Source organism: Phaethon lepturus, unplaced genomic scaffold, assembly GCF_000687285.1.
Source record: "Phaethon lepturus isolate BGI_N335 unplaced genomic scaffold, ASM68728v1 scaffold50022, whole genome shotgun sequence".
NCBI lineage: Eukaryota > Metazoa > Chordata > Aves > Phaethontiformes > Phaethontidae > Phaethon > Phaethon lepturus.
The window spans coordinates 40,433-67,387 of NW_010522181.1; the positions used below are offsets into that span (position 1 = coordinate 40,433).

The 26,955-nt window shown below is 41.1% G+C and overlaps 2 protein-coding genes across 3 annotated transcripts in view; both read left to right on the top strand.

The window, feature by feature from the left end:
• LOC104616654 (disks large homolog 1) overlaps positions 1-3,148 on the top strand; it is a gene marked incomplete at its 5' end in the record, with an annotated part of 43,178 nt that extends 40,030 nt beyond the window's left edge. Inside the window, one exon of the mRNA XM_010281726.1 lies at positions 1,944-3,148. Within this exon, the coding sequence (XP_010280028.1) occupies positions 1,944-2,050 (107 nt within the window). The remainder of the gene's footprint in view (positions 1-1,943) is intronic.
• A 2,132-nt stretch (positions 3,149-5,280) lies between these two features.
• MFI2 (antigen p97 (melanoma associated) identified by monoclonal antibodies 133.2 and 96.5) lies at positions 5,281-25,692 on the top strand. Of its 2 annotated transcripts, XM_010281725.1 has the most exons (16): positions 5,281-5,491; positions 8,050-8,204; positions 11,950-12,049; positions 13,493-13,675; positions 14,003-14,159; positions 14,964-15,031; positions 15,800-15,987; positions 16,183-16,363; positions 17,321-17,472; positions 17,877-17,973; positions 18,828-19,022; positions 20,345-20,501; positions 23,250-23,317; positions 23,417-23,604; positions 24,428-24,626; positions 25,622-25,692. In XM_010281725.1, the coding sequence occupies exons 1-16, from the start codon at positions 5,446-5,448 to the stop codon at positions 25,690-25,692; spliced, it is 2,205 nt and encodes a 734-aa protein (XP_010280027.1). In that variant the 5' UTR covers positions 5,281-5,445. The 2 variants fall into 2 exon arrangements, with proteins under 2 accessions (XP_010280027.1, XP_010280026.1); XM_010281724.1 differs by lacking the exon at positions 25,622-25,692 and having other exon boundaries at positions 24,428-24,706.
• The last annotated feature ends 1,263 nt before the right edge of the window (positions 25,693-26,955 follow it).

Below are 26,955 nucleotides of genomic sequence, written 5' to 3' on the forward strand. Positions count from 1 at the left end.
GTTCTCTACATCGTGTGCTACCCACACAATGAGTAACTTGAGTCCATCTCTTTTTGTCTGTCTCACTCCCTCTCTGCTGCCTTGCAGCTGTCACAGTTTATCCCAATACTGCATCTAGCTCTCCCACACTTCCCATAGCTCTCGGTCTGTACCCAGAAGGTTATGGGACTCTGAACATATATTGCAAATTCTTCCTATTATTAATCCCTTACCAAATGACTTGCAAGTGTGTAAGGTTTGTTGTTCAGGAAATGAATGAGTTTATTTTAATAGATACTAATTAAATATTTAGTTAGTAGCTGGTATGCTCCCAGGTTGTCTCAGGGCATTATGTAGGGCACTTCTACAGGAAATTAAGGGGCATAATTCAAGATGTTTTAAAAACTTATGGGCCTTTTTAAGAGCTCTAGTGCTCAGGGCTGGTTTTCTTCTCAGAAGTATAAGGCTTGTTGACAAAGGAAGATAGCAATGGTCAGACTTCTGTCCTTGATAATCCAGTTCAGGGCAGAATCCTTTTCTGAATCTGTTTGAGATACTTGAAGACATTACAGATCCCACTTACTGCTTACAGTTTGGAGGCTGCCACCCATATGAGTCAGCTAGTAAAACAGTGTGAGCATTCCTTAATCTGTTAAAAAATACCACATCATGTGGGGTAACTGAAATCAACTTCATCAGCAGCTTAAGTTTAAACAGACTTAAACTTTGCACTGAAGCACATGAAGAAGAGCATGTCCATCTTCTATTTTGAGGGTATTGAGCTTTGGAAGAGGTGTGGTTAAACGTAGCTGGAGAGAAGTAAGATGCTGAAGCTTATGGCTATTTCCATTGCAAAGATATTTCTAAATCTTTCTAATGTACTGTTGTGCTGTCAACATGATACTTGACCTATAATTGAACAGCCTTCTCCTCCCACAGGCACTATGACAATGGGCTGCAGATGGGGAGAAAGTTTTTAAGAGATAGGAATGATGAGTAAGAATAAAAAGGAAGTAATTTGCATGAAAGCAAAGCTCAGAAGCAGCAGTGATATATTAATGCACAAAAGAGTGAGTCTGGCCTGCCTCCAAAATTATCATTCATGCTAGACTTTTGTTTCTTGGATTATCAACACTGAGGTGGCGATCCTAATTAAAAAGAAGTTGCTATCTCATGGCGATTGCTTTTTCAGACTGAAGTGTGCTAAGCTCAAACTTCATCCTCACTCTCACCAGAATGTACTTTATACTCTGTTATGTCAGAACACATCCATATTGGCTCATTTCTAATTATTTCCTAGCCTTGGAGAAAATATATCTAACTTACACCATCTGAATATAAATTGTACTTTTAACTATGTAAGGGAGCCTGTTGTCTATAAAACTTGAATCTATTGGCTGGGCAACAAACTCCATGAGTTCCTCCTCTTTTTGGCCAAAAGCAAAGATAGTGCTAGCAGGTAGAAATCCCAAGGTCAGCCAGCCTTGCTATGAAGTTTCAGGATCCAGCTGAGGAGTTCACCAGTCTGCATTACACCAAGCCCGACTCTGACTGCATGAGGACACAGCCCTGTACTCTGTCTTGCCTTTTTGTGTTGGAAACACACATGGAAGTTGTGAATAAGCACATGGAGGATGTGAATTGACTCAGGCAAACTCTAACATGTGGTTAGGAAAAGCAAAAAAAAACACCTCAGTTGTAGATGTATACTTGTGGTACAGTGAAAACCACTTCCTAACCCCAAGCCTCTGAGTGGGAGAGATGGTGCTTTGTGTGTCCTGCAGTACCATCAGCAACGTGCTTCACTCCAGCACAGAAACCAGAAATCTCAGTGGGTGTCCGTTCCTTCAACGATCTAAATCTTCTTGCCACTCTAAATGAAAAGAACAGCTTGGCTTGGAACATCTTGGTTTCTGTATGGAGCTAGGGAGGATGATTGCTGATTGCCACATTATGTTTTGCAGCTATTGTCCAAGGAGACACACTGGAAGAAATCTACAACCAAGTGAAACAGATCATAGAGGAACAGTCTGGGCCTTACATCTGGGTTCCAGCAAAAGAAAAATTATGAAAACAGATCTTGATTTTTTTCATTTTCTAACTGACATCACCTATTACATCTGACGACTCTTAAGCCCTTCCAGTGGAGCCTGCCTCTAGTTCTTTCCAGCGTGGTTCATACCCTAACCATCACATTCTGCAGTTCCCATAATGCTTTACATTTGGTGTCTCTCTTAGTTTAAATAATGTGTATTATTGTGTGTTGTTGGTTTGCCATTTTTCAAACATGACAGTGGAATGGCCTGACCAGCTATTAGTTTGGGGTGGGGGTGGGAGGGAATTGCTTGGTAAAATTCCTTAATGTTTAAGGGAAAGTAACTTTCAAAGATTTTTCAAAAAAGCTTTATAGACATTCTTTTAAAATTTCATAACAATTGAAAGAAAAGTTGTATTCAAGGAAGTTGTAAATCATGAGTAACTTTGCACGCTTAACTTTAATAGCATGGTTTGGTCAGGGCAATCAATTTCGGGTTTTATTTTCTGAGTTAAATTCTATTCTCACAATATTTTTTTTTTCCTTTCCAGGCAGTTAGAGAGAAACTTTCAAATTTTGAGTTAACATTTTCATTAACTCCCATTACTACTCCTCAAGGGATATTCATTTTCATAATTTCATATGGATATTCTTATAATCTATTTTTTCATTTTTTGCCAATAAAATTGCTAGGGACAAAGATGTGTAATGTTTTTAATCTTCCTTGTGAAACACTATTTACAGTGTCTTACGGAAATTGTTTCTAGATAATGGTCATCACACTTTTTGAGCCTAAAATATGTTTAGGTGCTAGGAAACCTTGTATTTTTCAGGGGAATGCCAAATTTCCATTGGCAGTAATACAGAAAGCAGCTGCAGAGATGGTCATTAGGGCAATGAGAGAGTGATTCGTAGCCTAAAAATGTGTGTGTTCTTAGGGGTCAGATTTTAATGAATATTTTACCCACAATAACTGCCTATTTTGTTATAATAAATATATATATATATTAAACTTTCTTTAACTAAACTCTGTAACTATGGGAATTATTTTCTTTACATAGTTGCGCACACGTATAAATATATATATAAAAAATATATATTTTTCTTTTACCACCTACTCCTAGCTTTTTGTTTTGAATGAAAATACAAATTAGAATTTACCTTCCTTAATCACAAGAAAGCAAAATGGGCTATGGTGGCTGGGCCTAAAGTCCAGGGAATATGAGTTACAAGAAAAAAAATACGTGCAGGTTCTCCTCTTTTCTACAGAATTTCAGGTGTTTGTTGTCTTTCTCTACCTCCCTCCCCCCAATATGCATGTCTTAACCAAAGGGAGAATTCAGAGTCAACAATACATTTTATCTCTCTGTACATGTTCCATTTGCAATGCACAAACTTCTGTGCTGAATGTTATAAATATGTTGTTACCAAAACATGGAACTACCTTCAGTAATGAAATTCTCTAATTCCCGTATTATTTGGTACCTGCCATTGCTTATTTGAAACTGATTGTTTATAAAAGGGATGTACTTACGGCAGTCATGGGGCAGTCACACAACCAAATTAGCTTTGGTTTGTAAAGAATTATCAACACTATCCATTCCATTTGTTAGAAAGAGGAGAACGGCTAATAAACTTTATTGTACAATATATTTGTCAAGTGTGTTTTTAATCAAAAGAAATAGAGATGTTGTAGCATTTTAAGATAATTGGCTTAGACTGTAAGTGAAAATGCTGTGTTAGAGGAACAGTGGCGACCACACTGGGGCCGGTGAAGTTACTACATTAAATGCAGGTTTAAACCTGGGATGCAAGTATTGCTGGTGTTATGTGGAATGCTTATAAGACTTACAGTAAGTGTAACCTGCTGATGTATGACCCAAAATAATTTTTGTTTTTCTAGATTTGTGAAGTAGGTGTGCTGTCTTTGAGACTCAATGGAAGTGCAAGGTGTGTAAAAATACAACTTACGATAAATAATGTCATGCATTTTTAAAGGAGCTAGAAGTGTGCTACAGTCTGTCTCTTTGGAAATGACTATCTGAGGTTTCTAGTGAGACATCTTAAAACAGAACAACTTAAAAAAAAAAAAAAAGGATCTATCAAATCTGCAAATCATAACATCTGAGATCTCTATATTGCATAAATTTTTTTCCTTTAACAGAGGTTTTTTTAACTTTTTTTTCATCAGGAGTCCTGTTCAGCTGAGAGATAAGTGAGGAATTACTCTTTCATATATTGGGGTGTCTGAATAATTTTCACAGAACTTTTCTCCAAGGCATTTGCCTTGTTGTAGGCCAGCGTCATTAAATACTACACTCAGACTAAAGTCTACAGCACTTACATGGTTGTCATGCTAGAGTGAGAACAAGTCTTAAGAAAACAAAGAACGAAAACCCCAAGGACGCTGGTGTATCTTTTTTGCATTTTTGGTTTTGTTTGTTTTAGATGTTGCCCTTAAGCCCTTGCAGAAAAGTTGATTCCGACAGCCCCGATGCTCCTAGTTTACTTGATTTACTTTGTAATTTTTAGGATTTTGCAGTAATTGCTGTTTCTCTGGATCTCATTTTTCCAGTATTGGGTGCTGATTTGTCTTTGATTCTTGGGTACACCTTACTTTCTGTATTTTAAAGATATATTTTACAATACATTGACTAATAAGAAATGAACAAATGAGTGTTGCTTTGTGGAAGCTACTCTAAAAGTCACAGCAGCTTTTAACAGAGCTATTGTCAGCAGAGTTCTTATTCTCCCTGGGAGAGAGAAGCCTTCCTGGGTCTTCTCTAAAACCTTAAAAAAAAATGAAACTACTTCAGCTATTTCATAGCACTTGCTATTAATCTTAAGGAGATGTGCACTTAGCACACCGCTGTACCACCTTTGGAGTGCGCGGGCTTCACCATTGGAAAAGCCCGGGTTTCTTATTATGGCTTTATGAAATTAATGAAAATGCTGAGAATGTGGCCAAAAAAGTGACCATCAGCTCTTGTCAGATAAAGTGCTTAGCTTGAATCTGCTTTTGCTTCCTGAGCCCTGACAGATAAGGAATACATAGAACTCATAATTGACGAGGACTTTACACAGCCCTGCTTTACCCCTGTGAGTCGGTGTGTAGCTGTTTATCTGAGTCTATAGGTGGTGCTAAAGCAGTAACAACCTCGCTGGTGCCTCCGATATTTTGCAATTTCCTAGTCGGAATTTTTTTGCCAGTGTAGAGGCAGTGTGAAGAGAGGTAGGCTTTTTTTCTCCCCGCAGTCATCATGAGGTGACGTGTGCCAAGGTAAGCAAGATAAATTGTTGAACAAAGTGCATCTACAATGGAATGCTGCTGATTTTCACCAAAGAGCAGGCTGGGGAGAGCACACTTGCAGAAGCATTGATCTCTGGGGGTTCTGAAGGCTGGAAAAAGCAAAAATCCTAAAATTTGCACCATGAAGACCTTCAGAAATGTCTTCTATCTTCTCTTCTTTCATGCTGGTAAGTGCCCTCCAAAAACTTTTGCTGTGGCTTGGTGTCTTAGGGGTTGGTTTATATGTGATGTGAGAGAGCAGAGGGAAACTAGAACCATTTAAGAACCAATGGCCAGGAAAAGAAAGAATGGAAAAAATAGAAAAGGAGTAGAAAAAGCTGTATTGAACACCATGTATGTGTATATGACACTTGTTGGTGTCAAATGTTGTATTTCCCCGGCACTGAATCTACTTCTTTTGGTTCAGTGGTGTCTGTTTCTCACAAGTGTGAACAGTTCTATGACACTTACTTTGTAAAAACAGAAATAATTGCCTTATTCCACGTATCGCGCTCTGTGTGACATATTGGTTTTCTCCTGGCACTGCCAAGTTCTGATGGTGAATGCTTTTAATTTTGCCAGAGGTGTAGATGCTGTTTCTGAAGCGCTCCACAGTTCTTCAAAAAGAAATTATCCTAGTTTTATTCTTTTTATAACATTATTTCTGTTGAAAGCCCTTGATAGTGTACTAATAGCTGTATTATTAGCCATTTCATAAGATGTTACACAATGTAGTGCTGTTACTTTCAGCAAAGGAGTTAATTGGATGTTTGCCAATGATAAAGTTATATGTGTGTTTAGGACCTTGAGTATACTTCAAATGGAAGCTGCCAGCTCCTGCCATTTCATGCTTCACGTATATCTACAGAAGGGCCAAAATTGAGAATAAACTTGGGTTCAGAGACTGACCTGCTGTTTTAGGATGTTTTTGGTTGGCAATAGGAAGAGAGGCTAAACTACAAGCTTTGTCTGTGCTGAAGCCCACTTCAGATGGGTTAACCTGTAAGGAAGGAAACAGGAAATTGCCCGGGATCTGGATTTCCTGTAACAATGAAGTTCAGCAGTTTGGAAAGGGACAAATTAATTACCTCTTAGATGACTGAGGGGGAAAAAAGCAACACATTCATGCTGTTTCACTGTTTGGCTGAAATATGGAGCCAAATGAGCTTTATTTCATGTTTCAGGTGTATGTGGCTAATGATTTCTTCATACAATTCATGCATTATCTCCTCTGTATTTATATCTAAAACCAGAGTGCTGATGCTGAAGAATGGCACTTAGTCATACAGACTGAGATGCTGAGACCCCAATTTAATTTCCAATCGCTCATGTTTAGGAGGAAAAAACAAACAAACAAAACTTTATCAATGAAAACCTAGGTTCTTCTTCCTGCCCGAAGAAATTAATGGTGAACATTGCACCCAGGGAGATGAGGTGGATGTTGAGTTTCCATGAGGTGCCTTTTTACCATGACCATGTTGTGCCTTTCTTTTAACCCTCTTGGTTCTCAGAATTCCTGCAACTCAGAGGTGGGGAGTTGTTTCTCCCTCTGCTAGCGCATGCTGCCATGAAAACTTCCTGTAAGGTTTCCAAGTCTGATTTAGTGTTTGTTGACAGCAGTAGAGTTGGCTCCGAGTTGCAGTGGAACAGCAAGCCAAGCCCTCTCTTTCAGCGTTGGGTGCAAAACAAGGTTTATGGCCTCAATGATCTTGTTTAGTCTGCAGCCACTAAGCCAGAAAATGTGCATAGCTACTTTTGAGCACTAGTGGAGTCATTTTAACTTGCGGAGTTACATGTGGTATCTCAGCTGCATGACGATGGTGGAGAAGTAGAGAGCCAGTTAAGAATTTTTAGAAAACCACATGACAACTTACAGCAGACTCTAACTTAAAAGTCAAAATTGTAGAAAAGCAATGAAATGTGGTGCCCTCTGCTTATGAAAATGATCTGTGCCTGTGTATCAGCATAAATTGTACTTGCTTACACATTTTATGTACAGCTGCACTTTTTGCACATGATGACTTATCCTTACAAAAGCAACAAAGTGTTTGTAGCCTTGGTGCTTAAAGGGTAGTGTTTGGGCCTCCTGAAAGACACTGTTCTTCACTGATTAGTGCAACCTCCACTACTCAACTTGAGTCTTTTCATTCAGGGAACTGCTGCTTCGTGACTGTGGAAACAGCCTCTTATGAAAGGGTGTTTTGAAGGGACGAGTTTACTTTTCTAGTTTTCATAATAAGCCTAGTGGCAAGACTCTTGAGCACCTACGAGTGCTTTTTTATTCAGACCGAAAAGGGCTGGGGCAGAGCTCCAGGTACTAACTAACAATGCTTGAGACAGAGTTGTCTTTGGCCAGTCTCTTTGGTTTTGGAGGGTATCATTTTATACACTTTTGCCTTGAGAAAAGGTGGTATATTCTGCAAGGATTTAAGAATAGTCTGGATGCACTGACCTGTTCTGTGGTACCCATATTTCTTATGTCAGAAATAAATACCATCAGGTTTCAGTATCTGAGTCTGAGCCTATCTTGTTTCCAGTCCAAAAAAACTCAGTATTCATGTTAATCTGAATGAAAGTGGGAACCATCTCTAAATTAGACTCACTGTTGAAAGAGCCCTGATTTCTTTCTGTTTTGGGAGGAGGAATGGAATGAAAGGTTGGCCCTTCAGTAGTGTTGAAATGATAAGCTCTGTTACAAAGGCACCAACGTGTTTTATAATATTTTCTCTTGGTGTTGTGTTTACAGCTCTTGGCCTGGAACGTATTCGGTGGTGCACTGTCTCCAAGCAAGAACTTTCCAAGTGTAATGACATGAGTAAGGCCTTTGATGGGGCTGGCATCCTTCCCCCTCTGCAGTGTACAGAAGGGGGGTCAGCTGCTAACTGTACCCAGATGATCAAGGTGAGTTGTGAGTGACAGCAGTGTCATTGATTTAATTGCCCCATGTGCCTAATAATAATACAGTGGCGATGTACACAGCTCTATCTGATGATCCAGGAAGCTGACTGTGTGCTTCTTGGGGTTCATGTCTCTGAAAAATCAAAGCATGTATTTTTTAAAAAAGACATGAAGTTATACATATGAACCTGAATGTCAGAATGGCCCTGCATCGTCTATTTGGCTAGTTACATATGACGAGCCATTAGGAACACAGCAAAGGTCTTGAATATTTCCTCCCAAATGCTAATCTTTGATTTGGAAATTGCCAGATTTATTTAGCAGATGTTTAAGAAGGGATGGAGCTATAAGATGGAGACAGTAGTTAAAGCTGTGCTGGTGAGCCTGTAAGTAGATTGTATTTCAGTAAACTCTGGATCAACCTCCCATTTCAAGTTCCCATCATGGAAACTGCTGTATATACAGATGAGTGTAAAGCCAAATCCAGTCTCCCAATACCGGAGTACAATAGAGAAATAAAGCAGCAAGTAGGGTGGGCAAAGAGCACGTGAACCCGGCTGTATTAATTCAGCTGCACAGAGCGTGCTCAGTTTCCAAAAAAGGACATGGCTCTGTGGAAGGGTTTAAAGACTGTAAACATGTGGCTTTGTGAAATGATGTGTGGAAAATAATTCCTTAGGAGGCGTGGGAGGTAACAAGTGGATATTGAAGGAAATGTGGAGGCGGGTAAGCATGGTCGTCTTTAACAGCAGAGTGTGAGGGGAAGAGGAGGATGGCTGGCTGTTAATGTTAATAAATAACATTCTTCTGTGTATCCTGTGTAGACATGCCCAAAAAAAACAGGGTTTTGTGGAGGAGAGGCAGCCTGTCAAGGACAAGAGGTTCAGAGCCTGGAGACGAGACCTGGCAGGGTAGTTTGAAGGGAGATGAGGCATGTGGTTGTCTGGCCAGAAAAAAGGAACAAATTTCAGAAATTGGTATCTTGTAATTTTTTGTTAACAGAAGCGGAAGAGTTGTCTGACTACTAAAACTACCGCGTTGCCTCTTGATAAATACTGTTCTTGAGCGAGGGACTCAAGACTGTTTTGAAGAATGTTAGGAGTGGATATTGATACTTACGTGGATCTTACCTCGGGGATTAAACAGGAATCTAATGTCAGACCTTCCTAAAACCTCTTAGCTGGTTGCATTGCCTTCCACAGAGGGGGACCTGTTAGACTCTGCAAAGCAGGTTATTAAAAGGGCTGATGAGTGCTTCTGAAACACAGTGCGCACAGAATTGCATTTGTAAGTCATTGCAAGCAGCCCACTTGTCTAAAACCTTGGATTCCTATAAAACTTGATGAGCTGAACTCAAACCTGCAGGTGGAAAGTGTGAGTACATAGCTTTCTGATAAAATGAATCTTCACTGTAAGGCTTCAGATGAGTCTTTGTCCTTGAGACCTCTTTTCTTGTGCTAATAATCTACTAAATGTTTAAGCTGGCCTACTCTGTGTAGGACTGTGTGGAACCCCTGAGTCCGCATTCACACTGAACTCTGCTCTTTGGGGCCAAAAAGGGAGTGGGACGCAATGGCTGAAGAGGCAGAGATACGCTTTTTTATAACACTACATAACTTGGACTTAGTCCTGTGCATGTGTTAGCACATTGATAAAGTGAAAAACCTTTTTCTTTAAAGGTGTTTAAAAATTGAGAAATGTCTAAATATTAAACTAGGGAACCTGACAATCTTTAATGTGACCAGAGCTGCTATTCAGCAGGTCTTTAAACACTTCTGTAGGTAATTCTCAAATGTTCTGACACACAGAAATTAAGTCCCTCTGAAAATAATTAACAAGGTATTACCATTGCACATATACTTATCAAAAAATCATATGTAGAATAATCCTGTGCTTTTGCAAAATGTATTGGCAAATGCTTGCTACCAAAAAAAAAAAAAATACCCGCACTGCTGCTGATATGCCACCTCAGATTGTATGCATTTGAAGGAGAGGTCTGTAGACTATACTTATTAAATATAACTTTAAGTACCTATTAAATATGTATATCAACTATATTAATATAACTATCTATATAACTATAACTATATTTATATTAACTATCTATATTAAATACAACAATAGGCATTTTTTTTCTGTCTTGTTTGGTTATTTATACCCAGGTTATTGACAGGAGGTTTTTCTGCTCTAAACAGAGCTCAAAGGCTCACCTTTCCAATCTGAAAAGTGCTATCTCACATGGAAATATGTCCATGTAATACAGTCTTCATCTTCTGTGGCCAGCCTTTCCAGTCCTACCTCCTCTTCTTCCTCTTTAACTCCCACCTCCTCTTCTTCCTCTCACTGTCTGTTGTCCTTTCTAAACAACAGGCCACATTTGATTCCTAAACTGTTGTCCAGTGCTCTTACTCTCACTGGTGGAATATCAGGTCTGGTTATTCCAGAAAGATCATGCCTGTTCTTCAAGATGCAAATATCTTCCAACCCCAAGTTCTCTTGAAGCTTTGTTCAACTCTCATTCATGAGAAGGAACTCTCAGGTCATCCATTGTTTCAGCTAATTAATGAATACCTTCTTTTTTCTCCCTTGAGCCACGTAAGTAAAATATTTCAAATTACATGGCAACTTCAAATCTGATCTAGGTATCAACATCCATGTATTACCTATGTTTTCACACGATCCCTTAAAAAAATTTCAAGCTTTTTACATGGCTCAGCCTGGGGAAATTGCTGTGGTATACTAGGCAACGTAGTCATAGCACTACCCTCACCAATGCTCAGCAAACTGCCAGGGGATGGGTAAACTAAATTACCCCCTCCAGTGCTGAACCAGAGGTTAAATGAACTGATAAGAAACTTGGAATCAGCTTAGAAATGCAAAATGTCAAGCTGCTGATTATTGTCTCAGCCACGTGTCGTCTCTGTGCGAGATGCCCCTCCTGGCTTCCGCTGGGTTCAGCACATAGTGAGGGCCAGGCTCAGCTGATCAGAGGTGTGTATAGCAGTTCTCTAGTCCTTGCTGCTGTGGGAAGTCCTATCCCGTGCTCTCCAGAGCAATCTTGCATCTGTAGGAGGATTTCAGCCAGCTTGGCATTATAGTCAGCTGAAAAGATACGGTATTGCTGGACGCCTTCCCAGCAGTGGATGCCCCAGACTTGTATTCCACCACTTTGGACAGTCTTTTTAGATGCTTTCCTCCTCCTGTGAGATGCACTGCCATCTCTTTCCCCTCTCCCAAGATGTGTGGCTGTTTGTCTTCTGAGGTACAAGCCAGCATGCTTTAAGGTTGATTTCGAGTGCACTTTGGCATTCAGATTTTCCAGCCCCAGAAGTCATTACTTCAAGCTATCTGTGTATGACTTCAAAAATATATTTACTTTATTTAAATCTTCAAGCTTTGGGGCACTAACTATAGAGATGAATGAAATGCCAAATTGATTGGCCTTAATATTCATCACAGAGCTGCAGGATCCATTTCTAAAATTCCTTTGGACCATGAAGACTAGTGAAGCCATCAAGGTCTGAGGTTTGTTTCTGCATTGTTTCTGAAGGAAGTGGTTTTGAAATTCTAAATACCTCTTGGTAATCATTTTTCTGAAATTTGAGTGCCTTTAAAAGAACTTCTTGGAGAAAACTCACAAATGCAGATTAAGGGGTCTCTTCTGTTAAATTCATGGGTACTGTGCCTCTGGCTGTTGAGAAATACCGATAATTAAGCTTCGACGTGTATTCTGCCCTTGTGTCTGCAGGATGATTTGGCAGATGCAGTGACACTGGATGGACGTTTGATTTACCAGGCTGGAAAGGAGCATGGTCTGAAACCTGTGGTTGGGGAAGTATATGATCAAGGTATATTCTGACTAAATAACTTTTAGATTACTTAATACGAGCTTTTCTTTATGGATTTTTACTGTTTTCATTTTATTTTGCGGTCCTCTTCTTGAAGACTCTAAACAGTAGGTAATGGTCAGGTTCCCTCTTGGATGTTCCTGCCCGTAACAGAATGTGTGGGGGAAACAGGAAACGCGGGGCTGTGGCAGGGTCTGTCCTAAAGCAGTTAGGTCAAAATAGCTGTTCCTGTAATAGATGGGTTTGGTTGTTTTTTGGTTTCATTTGTTGGTTTTGAGTTTTTTTACTGTCTCACTGCTTACTGTCTTCTGCGTTCCAGACTTTGCAGATAAAATTAAGGAATTGCAAAGCATAAATTCTCACTAGATTTATCACTCAATCCCATAAATTTGAATAATTAGATGCTGTTTTTAGTAGTCTATATGATTACCTGCTGGAATAAAGGAAGTAATAGATTCTGCTCCTTATCTGGGTGTCATTAAGCTTTGAGTTCCTTTCAAGAAGGAGACAGCAACTCAGTGGTGACTTGTCATCCTGACTAAGGGCTTAGTGTCAACATGTTTGTGTAATTCAGAGCTGGAAGATGTCCCCCATAACTTTCAGAGACCTAAGGGAAGGAGCAGCTCTGGAAGCAGTCTGCATGCAGTGTGCCGCCACTCTATTGTGAGATGGAGCTGGATATGGTTTGCAGCTGGGTTTCAGTGTGATCTGGCCCAGGCATCCTCAGAAGTACCTGCTGGGCTCAGTCCATAGGGACTTGGATGACCTGCAGCAGCCCCCCCTGCACTGTTAACCACATCATGACCCCGGTGAGGGAACCGTACTTCAGTATTTCAAAACCAAATGGGCCTCATGATCCAGAGGCTGTCTGTTTCCATTAGTCAGGTTATAAGCTCAAATCAGAGAAAATTGAATGAAATTTAATGACTTCAGATCTAAATACAGTCAGATTGATGACCTTATTATGGTCACTTCGGACCCTGAAGTCCTGACTCTGAGTTAAATCAAACTGTAAAACAAAGAGAATGAAATCAACTGTGATGCTCCAGAGACATCAACTTGCTATGCTATGTCAAAATTAAGATAAATTAGTAGACAGCTGGGAAATATATATATTTTTTTACTATTAATTATATTGGCACCAATTCAATCCAAATATATTTAGAATCATAGCAAATTTCTTCTTGGAAGGAACCTCTGGATGTCTTTCATCCCACAACCCTTCAAAGTTAGAGCAGATTGCCTGTGGCCTTTAACTAAGACATTGCACACTGAAAAGATAATGGAGGGCATTCACTCACAGTCAGCAGGTTTGCACCAAGGATGTGAACAATGTGACTTGCCTGTGGGTAGGGGAGCCACAAGAGGCCACAGATCACTGTGTCTCAGTGTAATGATGCTGCAAGGCTGCTTTGGTTGCTTCACTTTCTTCCAACACTGCAGAGATTGGAACTTCCTATTATGCCGTGGCTGTGGTACGGAAAAGCTCCAACATCACCATCAACAGCTTGAAGGGAGTCAGTTCATGTCACACAGGCATCAACAGAACTGCAGGCTGGGATGTGCCAGTGGGTTATCTGGTTGACAGCGGGCGCCTGGCAGCAATGGGATGTGACCTTCCAAAAGGTAAGAGTTACAGAGCAAAGATCTGTTCTTCAGCAATGCCTTTCTGTATGGTCTTGGGACCCTTTGAGTAGACAGAAACGTGTGGTTCTAGTTGCTCTTCTGTTCCTTGGCTTTGCTCCTTGTAAGACGGAATAGATCTAACCTAGGTCTGATGAAGACTGCAGGGTGTGGGTTTTTTTTTTTAAACGTGGAAACCATCTTTTAAGAACAAAATTACTTATTCCTTCTAAATGTTTTTAGAGATGTACTGTGTAGATATATTAAAATGAGATTGTAGGATCTTGTTTATTCATTGCTAAAAATTTCTCATTCTTATTTTGTATTTAGCTGTAAGTGACTATTTCAATGCAAGCTGTGTTCCTGGAGCAAATGGTGTAAACTATCCCAAATCCCTCTGTCAGCTCTGCAAAGGGGATTCGGCTGGGCAGAACAAATGTGAACGAAATTCCCAAGAGCAATACTATGACTACAGCGGGGCTTTCAGGTAAAAATCACAGCTCTGTCAATTTTTTATCGCTATGCTCTATCCATAGCCATCATATCCAAGCCTCACTGACAGGGAATTGAAGCCAGAGAACTTCCGATTGATCTGCTATTGTGTTGGCACAACCATGCTTTAAACCCAGAGACTCCAGCAAAAACCAAATGGATATTTAGCACTTATACTGAGCAGGGAAATCCCATTGCTGTTTGCTTTGTCCAGCAGCTGTTGACGCAAGTCTGAGTGTTTGTTTCAGCTGGCTGTATCTTCCCCAGTAAAACCTCATGACCTTGGAGTCAGAGCTGAACTGCCACCCTACTCGGCTATTTCAGCCATCCCATCTCAGTTGCTCTGAGTTACTGAGTTGCTCTGCTCTCTGTTTCTGCACACCAATCTTTCTGTTACTTCCCTTCTTCCTGTCCCTGTGCTGTGTTGCAGCTCCCAGTCCGTGAGTGATAGCATTGACTGAGCAAGAGCAGAATTTGCTTGTGTGAAACACTTGCTCCTCTCTGCGTATTCCCCAAAGCATTGTGCCTTGGAGAACTCTCCTGGACAAAGAAGGTCATGGTGTTTGTACCGGGCAGCACTGAAAATGTTGTCCATGTTCACCAATGACAGTGATAGTTTACTTCATGTTCTAACAGCCACTAGTCTCTGCCTTGAGCAAAACCCCCTCAGCACAAGGAAATAGGTCAGTGTCTGTGGCTGATGGAAGGAAGCTCCTACATAGCTGCCAGCTGGCAGTGTCCAGTGCACAGGAGCTGTGCTTTGTAATGTATGTCTGTGGTTGGATTTATATTTATTTAGGTGTTTGGCTGAAGGTGCTGGAGAAGTTGCTTTTGTGAAGCACAGCACGGTGCCTGAAAATACAGATGGTGAGTAATCCAGAAGCTTGTTGAATAGTGACTGCAAGGTCTGAAGTACTGTGTCTATAATGACAGTATAATGTCAAAAGCTTGATTTATTTTGAATTGACGAAACAGCAAAAAATGCTGTAATAGCAAAACCAGATGTACCCACAGATGCATGCACCAGGAGATAGAGGAGATCGAGGAGTCCATGTGATCCCCTTTCCCCCCCCCCCCCTTAAAATGCTTGATAGTTTCAGTAAAGGTTAGAGGTGGAATCTTAAGCTGCTTCTGGAAGGAGAGCTTAAACAGCATTAAACTCTTAGTTTTATACAGAGCCGGGCTATTACATTGCTCATGCCTACCCAAGGATTTCAGCAGACTAGCAGAAAGTTATCGAGATGTGGCCTGCCCTATGCAGCACTTTGTGAAATCTACCTTGAGCACAGTGTTACTTTAATAGCATGGGCTTGTCTGACCATCATTTATAGAGGAAAAAAAAGAACAAAAAATGTTGAATATGATGATCCTAGACTTTGGGGTGCTATTGATACTGTTGTAGACCCCAGTACAGTTCAATGCACTCTCACAAGTGTTAAGCTGTTTATTGTCTTATCGGAGATACAAAACTAAAGGACTACATAGATGTATGGGGTATACCGTGTGGTCAAGAATAGTTGAAAGATGCTCAGGAGAGGTTTTCTGCTCTGCATGTGATGTGTAGAGCAGATGTGGAGCCAGAGGCATCAACCCCACCTGATGTCTGTTCCATAAGCATGTTCTGTCCGATTTTAGGAAGAAGTCTTTCTTCGTGGGCCCAGCGGCTTCGCTCCCGGGACTTCCAGCTTCTATGCCGCAATGGCAACACAGCTGATGTGACAGAGTGGAGAACATGCCACCTGGCCCGAATTCCAGCTCGTGCTGTGGTTGTACGGCCTGATACAGATGGGACAGTTGTCTTCCGGCTCCTGAATCAGGGACAAGTAAGACACTTTTTTTTTTTTTTTTTTTTTTTTAAAAAAAAGATCACTGTTGCATTTTAGAGGGGTTCTCCCACCCGCCTGGCTGAATATCTGGGTGCCTTCAGCTCTGTGGGGTTTGAAGGGCTATGGGATGTCACACATCCCAGGTCGAGGGGTGTGTAACAGGTGTGGTTTTTTCTTCCTTTAACATTACAGCAAAGATTTAATGGGTTAGGCACCAAGTTTCAGATGTTTGACTCTGCAGCCTACAGTGCCCAGAATCTTCTGTTCAGAGACTCCACCACAGAGCTCACTGCAATCACAGCTCAGAATTACCAGGCATGGCTGGGTGATGAGTATCTTCACGCCATGCAAGCCCTGAGCTGTGACCCCAACAGTAAGTCAACTTTAGATTCCTATTTGTAACCATGAACAAAAATAGCTGATAACAAAGACCATCTTTATTCTGCTTTAATTTCTTCTGACTGTTGGGAGGATTATGGCAGGATGCCACTCTAATCTTTCAGCATGGAGAAAAGTTACTTTTTGACCTAGAAACAGTATCACATTTCAGAATACTTTCCTGTGCAAATAGGCCTGTGCAAACACTGTGTTACAAGATGCAAGTGTTTTCTACCCTTTCTGCTGTATGTGAGACATTAACCTGGTAAGCTGCTACTGCTACCTGGTACTTCATTTCTTACCTGCTAACAAGAGGAAATAGTAATATGTTGCTGTGTAAATCCTCAGGTAGTCTATAAAGAACGGATTAATGGGTTCCTAGCAGAGAACTTCTTCCAGAAGCTGCAGAAACCCTCAGCTGCTCTTTATTGAAGTGTTAATGACCTTTTATACTATTTGAGGAATGCAGAAATGACTTGATGTGCATTCTGGCAGTCAGAAACACAGGTTGTAAGAATCCCTGCCTCAAGAAGCTTAATAATCATGGCAACTGAGCCTCCCAGACGTGCTCTGTGCTGTGGCAAAGCCCCCCACCTCCCAGACTTGTCTCTTCTGGGTGTTGCTTAGTGACTGTCAGGTATGAGGAAGCCTGTGTTCAGGGTGGTTTTTTGTTGCACTCAACTAATGCGTTATCACCATGTTTAATGGTCAGCAATCGTAGGGAGTTCTTGTTCCTTTGCTATGGGTAGGTTTGCAGTGTGGACATACCACTAAACTGGAGAGCTCTGTGGTTCCTAATCAGGTGTATGTCTGAGATAGAGATGGAGAGAAACATACAAGTAAACTTTTTTATTAAGATGTATGGTACGTATGTGACAGTGGGCAGTGTGTACCCCTCTTTGTCTGTTACAAAGGAAGTGAACTGTAGTATTTGCTTTCCAATTTTGTGCAGCGTTGCCAGAAAGCTTGAACTGGTGTGTTGTATCCACTGAGGAGATATGGAAATGTGGTGAAATGGCCATTGCCTTTAAGAAAAAGAATTTGAAACCAGCAATTCAGTGTATTTCAGCCAAGACAAAGGAACAGTGCATGGAGCTGATCCAGGTAGGCTGCTACAAGCCGTGTGCAATAAACCAAATCAACACAAGCTGCTCTCTGCTGGGTAGGTGGGATCAGACATATTGTACACCTAGGTGACCATAAGGAATACTGGTTTTCATGGAGGTGATCTGTAGCTCACGTGGTATGGATGGGCCTGAACCCTGATGATCTTCAGTTGTGATGAGGGCATGGTTGCCCATTTAGCTCAAGCATATATATGAAATCTCCTGTCCCCATTTCACTGATGATGCTTTATGCAGGTTTTGGGGGTTTTCTTCAGCAGTGTATTGCTCTTTTGCTGTCAGACTTGTGCTTTGAGATGCAACAGGTATGATGCTAGAGATGTCGTCGTTGTAGCAGGGGAGGTGTTTTTTCACAGAAACCCTAAATTTTATTTTCTTTTTCAGAAAAAGGAAAGTGATGCTGTAGTTCTGGGTGGAGCTGATATTTACACAGCTGGGAAGACATATGGCCTTGTACCAGCTGCTGGAGAAAGTTACTCTGGTAAGGTCAGGAAACATAAATATAGACATTATTTTTCCAGGTTATTTGAAAACAGCTCTAAAAGCACAGCCTCTGTTCCCTAGCCCTGCTGGGAAAGCTGTTTTCAAAGGAAATGAGAATTATTATCCTCACGTCATGGATAGAAGAGGAAATAAGTATGGGATGGGTTCCTACAGTGAGTTTGTGGCAGCTTTTATCTGTTCTGCTGCAGGACCAGGTTCAGTCTTTGGCAGTTTTGAGTCTTGTACTTCTTTATTTGTCTTTTCAGTTCTGCAAAAAATATTTATAATGGAAAAAAATAGTCTTCACAAAATCAAAATATTTTTAACATAAGCAAAAATACAAAAATTACACAGTAGACTCTAGTTAGAAACAAATTCTTCCTGTCAGTGTGGCTCCCTCAGAGTCACTGATGAAAAGAGGGCTTGTGGACATTGTGTCACTAAGGTAGAATTTCAACATGCTGCAAAACTCATGGAAATTTTCATAGAGGTTTGAGTTTTCCCATAAAAATAACTTCTTGAAGCAGTTTTGCTAAGTCACTAATGACCCAAATGTTGTTTTTCAGAGGGTTGTATTTGTAAGAGCTGATGTTATCAAGAACACTTTCATGTTCGTGTCTAGCTTATTCAGTTCCGGTGCATAGCAGTACCAGTATACAGGCTCTAAGTGAATGCAAAATTATGAAGTAGTAGAAGTGAAGAACAATTACATGTACATTCGTAATTCCTGACTGGCTGATTGTTGGTGCTACTGAAGGTGGCACCATGTAACTGTAATGGATCTGTAGATGATCATTAAGCAGTGGGACTGCTTAAGGGAAGCTATAATGTATTTTGTTTTTTTCCTGCAAGCTGATGACAGCAGCAATGCATACTATGCTGTGGCATTAGTGAAACGAAATACGTCCAATGCATTCACAATCAGTGACCTGAAAGGGAAGAAGTCCTGCCACACAGGACTGGGGAGAACTGCTGGATGGAATATCCCCATTGGTATACTGATTAAGAGGGGTGTTATTAAGACCAGAGACTGCAATATTCCTCAAGGTAAGACAATAGTACTACATATCAAAAATACAGTTACAGTCTAACTATAAATTTTCATTAGGGAAGTAATTTTGATATTTCATAGCTCTGTATTAAGCTTATCTGTTTGTGAAGGGGTGTTGCATTTTTAATGTAACGATTTGAAATTCTAAGTTTGCCACCAGAGAAGACTAATGAAGGGGTCATACTGAGCATGTTACATCTAACGCAAAAGTATTCCTTTCCCTCTTTCCTTTATCACAAAATCACTGTCTAATTTACATTGGAAGGCACCTTTGGAGGTCATCTAGTCCAACCAGCTGCTCAAAGCAGGTCCAGTTAGATCAGATTGGCCAGGGCCATGTCCAGGCAGGTTTTGAGTAACTCCTAGGATGGAGATTACACACAGCCTTGCTGGACCCCTGTCCTAGTGTTTGACCATCCTTGGTATAAAACATTTTTTTCTTATATTTAATCAGAATTTTTCTTCTTGTAACTTCCGTCAGTTGCTTCTCATCCTTTTGCCCTGCACCTCTGAGAAGGATCTGGCTCTGTCTTCTTGAGAAACCCAGTATGTAAATGCAGATAGAAATATACTGTTAGTTGTCTTACCTCCAGGCTGACTAAACCCAGCTCTCAGCCTGTTATGTCATATGCCCTAATCCTCTGAGCATCCTACTCTGCTTCCACATATTTGCTCTAGAATGTCAATGTCTTTCTAACATAAACTTTTTTAGTTTTTTTTTAGTTTATAAACGTTTCCAGTTTTCAAAAATGCATTTGAAGAGTCCATTGCTTTCTGCATGTAATCAACTTTAAGCTTATCATACGGTCTGGAAAATTCTGCTTTCACACCTGTCTGTCTTAGCTCTTGCTTGAGGACATTGACCCAAGCCAGATATCAATACTAGGATAGTCGCAGAAACTCATATTGTCTATACAGACATATCCCCTCTGGGGGATTCCAGCTCTGGGGTGTCATTGCAGTAAATGTATCCCTGTTCTGCATTTTATTGCATTTATTTTCAAACTGTATTTAATAATGGAGCAATGTAGCACAAGCAGCAAAGGGTCTATGACCATCAGACTCCAGATTGAATTTTGCTTGCCTATTTCCTACCTTCCAGGAAGCTCTTTGGTTTCATTACGTGATCAGCTAAATGGTGCTTTGAAAAATACTTTAAAAGCTATAGTTAGTGAATTACAGGAAGGCAGCTGTAACTCATCTTTCTAGTGTTCTACTGAAACCTGCATTGGTTATAACTTCATGACAGTGTAACTGCCTTTCTTGTTAAGAGCTTACGCTTTTCACTCATTGTATTGGTTTGTCCCTCTTTCCCCAGCTGTGAGTGAGTTTTTCTCTGCCAGCTGCGTGCCTTCAGCTAAGCAGGACAATTACCCATCAAAACTCTGTCAGCTATGTATTGGAGATAATAGTGGAAACAATAAATGCAGTGCAAGTAGCCAAGAACGTTATTACAGCTACAGTGGAGCCTTCAGGTAATTAATACATATGGTTGTTGTTTAGTCTGTCAGCTTGTCAAAATGCAAGGAGGTACTATTTTCCATCCCAGCCAGCAAAAAGTGGTGATGGTTGCTACAGTTAGGTGGCACGTGCCGTAAATGAAGTGGGACATGTGTCCCCAGATGTCTTCAGCGATACAGGTATGTCACAAGGTGTTACATTAGATCATGACAAAACCTTTTTGCCAGTTTCTTGGCCCACAGCCAACCAGATGACCAACAGCCAAATCCATATGTCTGTTTACAGAGCAATAGGCACCTACTGAGTGACGACCAAGTGGATTGTCATCTGTCTCCAGTCTTGCTTTAGTCTAGTGTGACAGACAGCCTGCCACTCTGAATGGTTGGATCACCCATAAAGAGCTTTAGGAGGGAAGCAGGCAAACAGTAGCCAGAATTTGGCTGCTGTAAGTCCATGCTGAGTGGCAGGCTAGTGATGGGGAGCCAGGAGTGAGTCTACACTATCCTTGCTCATTGGTGGCTGTATGTGAAGGTAGGTTTCTGAAGTGCACGAACAGCTATGGCCAATGTTCAAGTATCAAAACCTTTTCAAACCAAGATGTGTTAAAGGTACAGGGGAAGAGAATATAAAATGGAATAAATACTTTGTGTAACAGCCCCATCTACGTATGGGACCATACCCAAAGGCTGTGAAAGTCTTAAATGTGGAAGTAGCACTTCCTTTTCCTGACTTCACCTCTGAAAGTAATGGTGCATGTAACAGCTGGCAGTGAGTGGTCTTTTTCCTTCAGGGGAGAGGACTTCAACAGCAGCTGCCTGGTAGATACTGAAGTGCTAGACTTAGATAATCACCTTTAGTTGTGTCCAGGTGCTCTGCTGTGATACATGCCTTGCAGGCAAACTCCAGATCCTCTGCTGTACTTCATAGATCAACAGAGCTAGCTACCAGTCACCAAATGAATAAGCAGCAAATGCTGTTACAGGCTGTGTGAGCCTTGCTCATAGTCTAAGGCTGTGCGTTTGATAATAGTGCCTGTACAGCCCAAACTTCATATCGATATCATGACTTTTTTTTCTTTGGTGTTTTTTTTGTTTTGTTTTGTTTTGTTTTTTTAGAGAAGATGTTTAATTCTTCAGGTGATGTGGAAAGTTTTAGATATTTAAAAGGTTAGGATTTGGGTGAAAAATGGAGGGTCACAATCTTCTGCAAGGTAGGGATGAGTCTGACTGTGATGTTTAGGTGATCCTCTCCAAAAGAAGAATGAGTTATGGAAGGTGACTGACATGAGCTTAAAATTCAGCCTCAGATTTCCAGATTCCTTCAACTCTGGATATCTTCAGACTAACCTGACTAGAGGTATGAGACGTCATTCAGTTTGTATATATCCCACTGCCTGGGGCAAATTAAACTGCGCAGAGTACAGAAAAATCTATTGGGAACAGCCTTTTCTAATGGGGAATGCACTGAACAGCACCTACCGAGTCCTCTGTTTTCTGCATGACAGTGTCAGCCACATGGTGATAAGAACTTTGATTATAACTGCTCATGTTAAGCCAGGTACACATGAAATATATGTATTTTTGATAACTGTTAGCAATAATAATTTTCCCCTCATGTTTTGTACTACATAAACCATGCTCAGTCACAGCTTTACATCTTCTTGATTGGTGGGTCTAATGATCTTGTTTTAGGAAATTCTTCTTGAAAACACTTGTAGGATAAACTACAAGTTACCACTGCTAAACTCTATTACTCACAGATCCTCTGCCAGCACACACTACCCAAAATACCTGGGAAGTTAGAGCTCAGCCAGCTCACTGATTTAAGGTTGATTTTATTTATCTATTACTTGCTGCCTGAAGCAAGTGCCATGCATTTCTTCTGTCTGCTGACTTCATATTTCAGGCCTAGTGAAAATCTCCTAACAGTCTGTGGTGCTTGTTATATCATGCACTAGACAAGACTGCAATATAATGTGGGAAATAGCAAATGCTGGTAAAGGTGTGGTGTTCTACACTTCTGCCCCGAAACTCTCTGTAATGGGATACCACATTCATACGAGAGGAGCAGATTCTAGGGTGCCTTTGGCATGTTGCAGCTGCATGAAGCAGCTGCTTCTGCTTCAGAAAATTAGAAGAAATTGAACTTAGTTCTGGAACAGTACTGTTAGAAACTGCAGTTAGATTAATTAGGTATCTATAGTGTACAGGGCTGTAAAAGCAATGTCTGTGTGAGCACCAGGGTCACTCTAACTTGGAAATAGAAGAGGAAAAAAGGTATGCGTGTGAGTGTGCACACTTGGACATGTGCACAATGTGATAAACTCTTGGGTTACACATTCAAATTATTTTATTCAAAAAAGTCTTAATGACATATGCTTTGTACGTGATTTAAAAGGAGTGAAAGCGACTGTTAGCAGATAAGGAATACTACACTGAGTATCACATAATGTCTTCTGTTTCTTTCCTCATCTAATATTGGCCTTTTCTGTTGTTTCTCACACTGTTTTTAACCAAATTTTCTGTTGTATTCCTCTCTTATAATTCTTAATTCAGAATATTTTTTAACAGTTTGCAAAGATGCTGGTTTTATCTCCTTTCAAGATGCTTCATTTCTGGTTTTGCTTATTACCTTAGGGTCCAGTGCATTTGTTTGCAGGAATGTATGTAAGAAAAATTGGATCCTAAAACTATTGGTTATTAGAAAAAAATGTAGTTCACATAAACGTGCTTTGAATTGAATTGTTCTCTCATTTCCTAAAGGTGCCTGGCACAGGACTCGGGGGATGTGGCCTTTGTGAAGCACTCGACAGTGTTTGAGAACACAGATGGTACTTAGTTTTACATGTCTCTATTATTTCAGTAATTTTTCTAGAACCTTTTTGCTCTAAAGCATTCAATGACTGACAATGACCAGTTTCTTTTTTCAGGTAAGAATACTGATAGTTGGGCCCAAAAGTTGAAGTCCAGTGATTTCCAGTTACTGTGTCCAAATGGTGCCCGTGCTGAAGTCACACAGTTTGCTGAGTGTCACCTGGCTCGGGTGCCAGCTCAGGCCATTATGGTTCACCCAAATACCAGTGTTTTTGCTCTCTATGGACTACTGGACAAAGCCCAGGTATTAATAATCCATTTATACTGGGGGGAGTTACGTATGGTCTAACACAGACCAAAGATAAAGACAACAGGACCATACTGCCATATTATGTCCCCTGCATCATGAGACTGGCAGCATGTGCACTGTGCAGAGCCCTGTTGTTGGAGTGGGACAGAGTGGAAGAAATATAACCTGTGTAATTCTCCTAGTAAAACCACCCTGGTGCACAAGGGATTTCAACTTTTTGCCCAGCCACTGGTTTCAGTAGTAATTTTCCTGGAGCTTAAGGTGTTTTCCCAAACTGTATGACTTTGAAGTCTACAAGAAATAGAGTACATGCTAACACTTTTCCATGCTGGAATTTTCCTAGGAACTCAACGTTGCTTGGTATGTTTATGGTGCAGCCGTGTACATGGTAAACCGTCTAGGCAGACCATGTGTGGCTGCCACAGCTAGGTTCCAGTCAATACTGAAAGTATCCAACACTGCTTTTAAACTAGTTATCTCTGTGCTAGGCTTCAGTCATTTCTGGAACTCATGTGCAGCCAAACCCTATATTACACAACAATACTTAGAAGAACTTTTAAAAAATACAGCTCTTCCCAGATAGTAACTAAAGAAACAAAATTACAAGTGATGTTCTTGTAATTGCCAGTGGCAGAATTCTCTATCTAACCTACCGGAACACGTAAAAAGAAACACATAACAGAGAGATTCTGCAATTGTGTAGGAACTTTTCATCTACAAAACAGTACATACCATCTTTCATGTTGTACAAGAGGAATGTGGCACTTAATCTTGCAAAACAAGATGCAACAAAATGAAAATTTTGCATTGTTTCCAGGTCTACTTTGGAAATAGCAGCAATGGAAATGGATTCAAAATGTTTGATTCTTCAACTTTTCAAGGAAAAGACTTGATCTTTAAGGATTCTGCTATTAAGATCGTGCCAGTAGAAGAGAGGAGGACATATGCAGAATGGCTGGGGAGTGAATATATTGAGTCCCTTGAAGGGATGCAAACACCACAGTGCTCTGGGGCAGGTAATAAGACAAGACAGTACCTCCTCATGACTACTGTTGTTCCCCTTCTTACTTTATGTCAGATACAAGGCTTGGACTAGCATGGTCCAAATGGCAACTACCAGGCCACCTCTGGCCTACCACCTTTTCTTCAGATAAGCTGCTGTTTGGGTAACTTGTGCTAACATTTTGGTGCCTCTTCCTGCCTCTCTGCAGGGCAAGTGCTAACAGCACCTGCTTGTCAGGGGAGTGGGGTGAGGCTGGAAGCTGCCCCTGTCTGTGAGGATGGGGTGGAATTTGGGGCAGAAGCCAGCAATACAGCATCAGTGTGGTTTACAAGGTCAGTCCAAAACTGGAGCATCTTTGCTGTTGTTGCTGATGTTGAACCACCCGGGCCTGGAGGATTTCCAGGTGCTGTTAGACAGATACTGGGTTTCTGACCTGTAGAAGAATTTCTGCATCTTGGAAGGCAGTATCAAAAATCTTGTCCAGTGAATCCTTTCTGGCCTCTTGGCTAGATATGTTCAGACTCCTACATCCCTGCTTATCCCCATCCTACCCTTGCTGGCTCTGCTGCCAAAAGAGGTAGGTGCACAGAATATGGACAGGCTGTGGACACAAAGATGACCTGAAGTCCAGAATACAGCTTCTGCCACGGGCAAGGTCCTCCACCTTCCAGAAGAAAGTAGGGGGATCCCCAAAGTCACTGGACAAGAAAGAAGGTCAGAGAGACTTGGAGGAACTACCTGTTGGCAGAGGAAAGAACGAAGCTAAACCGAGCCTGTTAACTTTCCACAACCAGTACTCTTGCATCTTGAAAGAGATGTCATCTGCCCTCTGATCTTTAATTTGATGCAATTTCCATCATGAAACTTGCGGCTCTTCTCCTGCATGGGGTTATCTGAGTGCCTGTGCATGAAACTAATCTGCTGTTAGTGAAATGAAGTAGTTCACTTCTGGTTAACTGTTTCTGTATCTACTGGCTTGTAGCATTCGGTTTTTATGTTTATCCATAGCTGCAAGAACAACAAATGTTGCTGTGCTGCTGGCAGGCAGCGTCCTCCTGACTACGTCTACCACCTCATGACCCTGGGATGAAAAGACATTCAACATAATTAAAAAAAATGGTAAAAGTAGATAACAACACTGTAAATAAACTAAAACTAACAAATAAATGTGAGAAGTAATAACAGTTTATCCAGACTGTGGCCTGGTAGCTGAACTACATAGCTTCTCATTTCCCTGGGAAATTAACACTCGCTCATTGCTTCTCTTATCCCACTTCTCAGCTTTTCTCACCCATTTAATTTGCTCCAAGGTTACCTGGGTTTAAGAGGAAAAGAGATAAAATACAGCCTCCTGCTATTTCATTTTAGATTTGAGAGCTGTGTCTGCAGTAGCAAGTAGTGACACAATGCAGCAGTACCCAAACCCACAATTATGCAGGATTGAAGTCCTTGGGTCTGAGCTCTGCTCCTGTCAGCCAAGGATCCATCACACCTCTGGCCGTTTAGTTGAAGCTTCTCGGCCATGGCTTTGTCTGTGTACTTTGGAATATGCTGTGTTAGATTTTATCTGTCTAATACGTAGCTGATGTATTAGATACATACTCCATGTGTTTGATGTGTGTTTCTGACACATTTGGCTCCTTCCTAGCTTGCAGCGTGGCTTTTAAAATGGGATATATAGCTAGATCTCCAAGTCCCTTGGTTTTGTGAGGCTTGTTTCCCCACTGTTATCAGGCATTGCTCCATTCCCTAGAGGGCTCCTGAAGGGGCCTACAGCCTCCTTGTTTTCTTGGATCGCTTGTACGAATCTTTGGATTCATCACCTCTCTTCTTTCATGGAATGATTTTTTTTTTAATAGGCAGGAATTGCACAATAACATTATGTTCACATTTTTCTTCCTACAGTGAATCATTAAACTACAGAAAAGCAGTTAAAAAAAAAAAGTATTCTCAACCTTCCCCCCTATGAAAAAGGAAGGGCAGCAATGGCACCATCCCTGCAGTGTCTCAGTTGCAGAACTGCTGTGAAGTGTCTGCTGGGGCTCTTGCCATGAGTGATCATGTATCTATGTATATGAGATGGAGGCCGTGTAAGCTGGGCTGCCTTAAGCGGCGGCACCATCACCTCAAGGCCCAGGGAGTTAATGCCGTTCACAGGAGAAAAGGAGCAACGCCACGTTTTACAACTCTTCGGGGCCGTTGGCCGTGATTGCCGATTTCCATCTCTACCCCACTCGTGGTTTCTGATCAATTACGAAATCATTACAAGTTCGGGTGCAGTTAATTTGGCTGCGGAACGCTGCCCGCGGGGGACGGCGGCGGGCCGGCCGGGCCGCACTCCC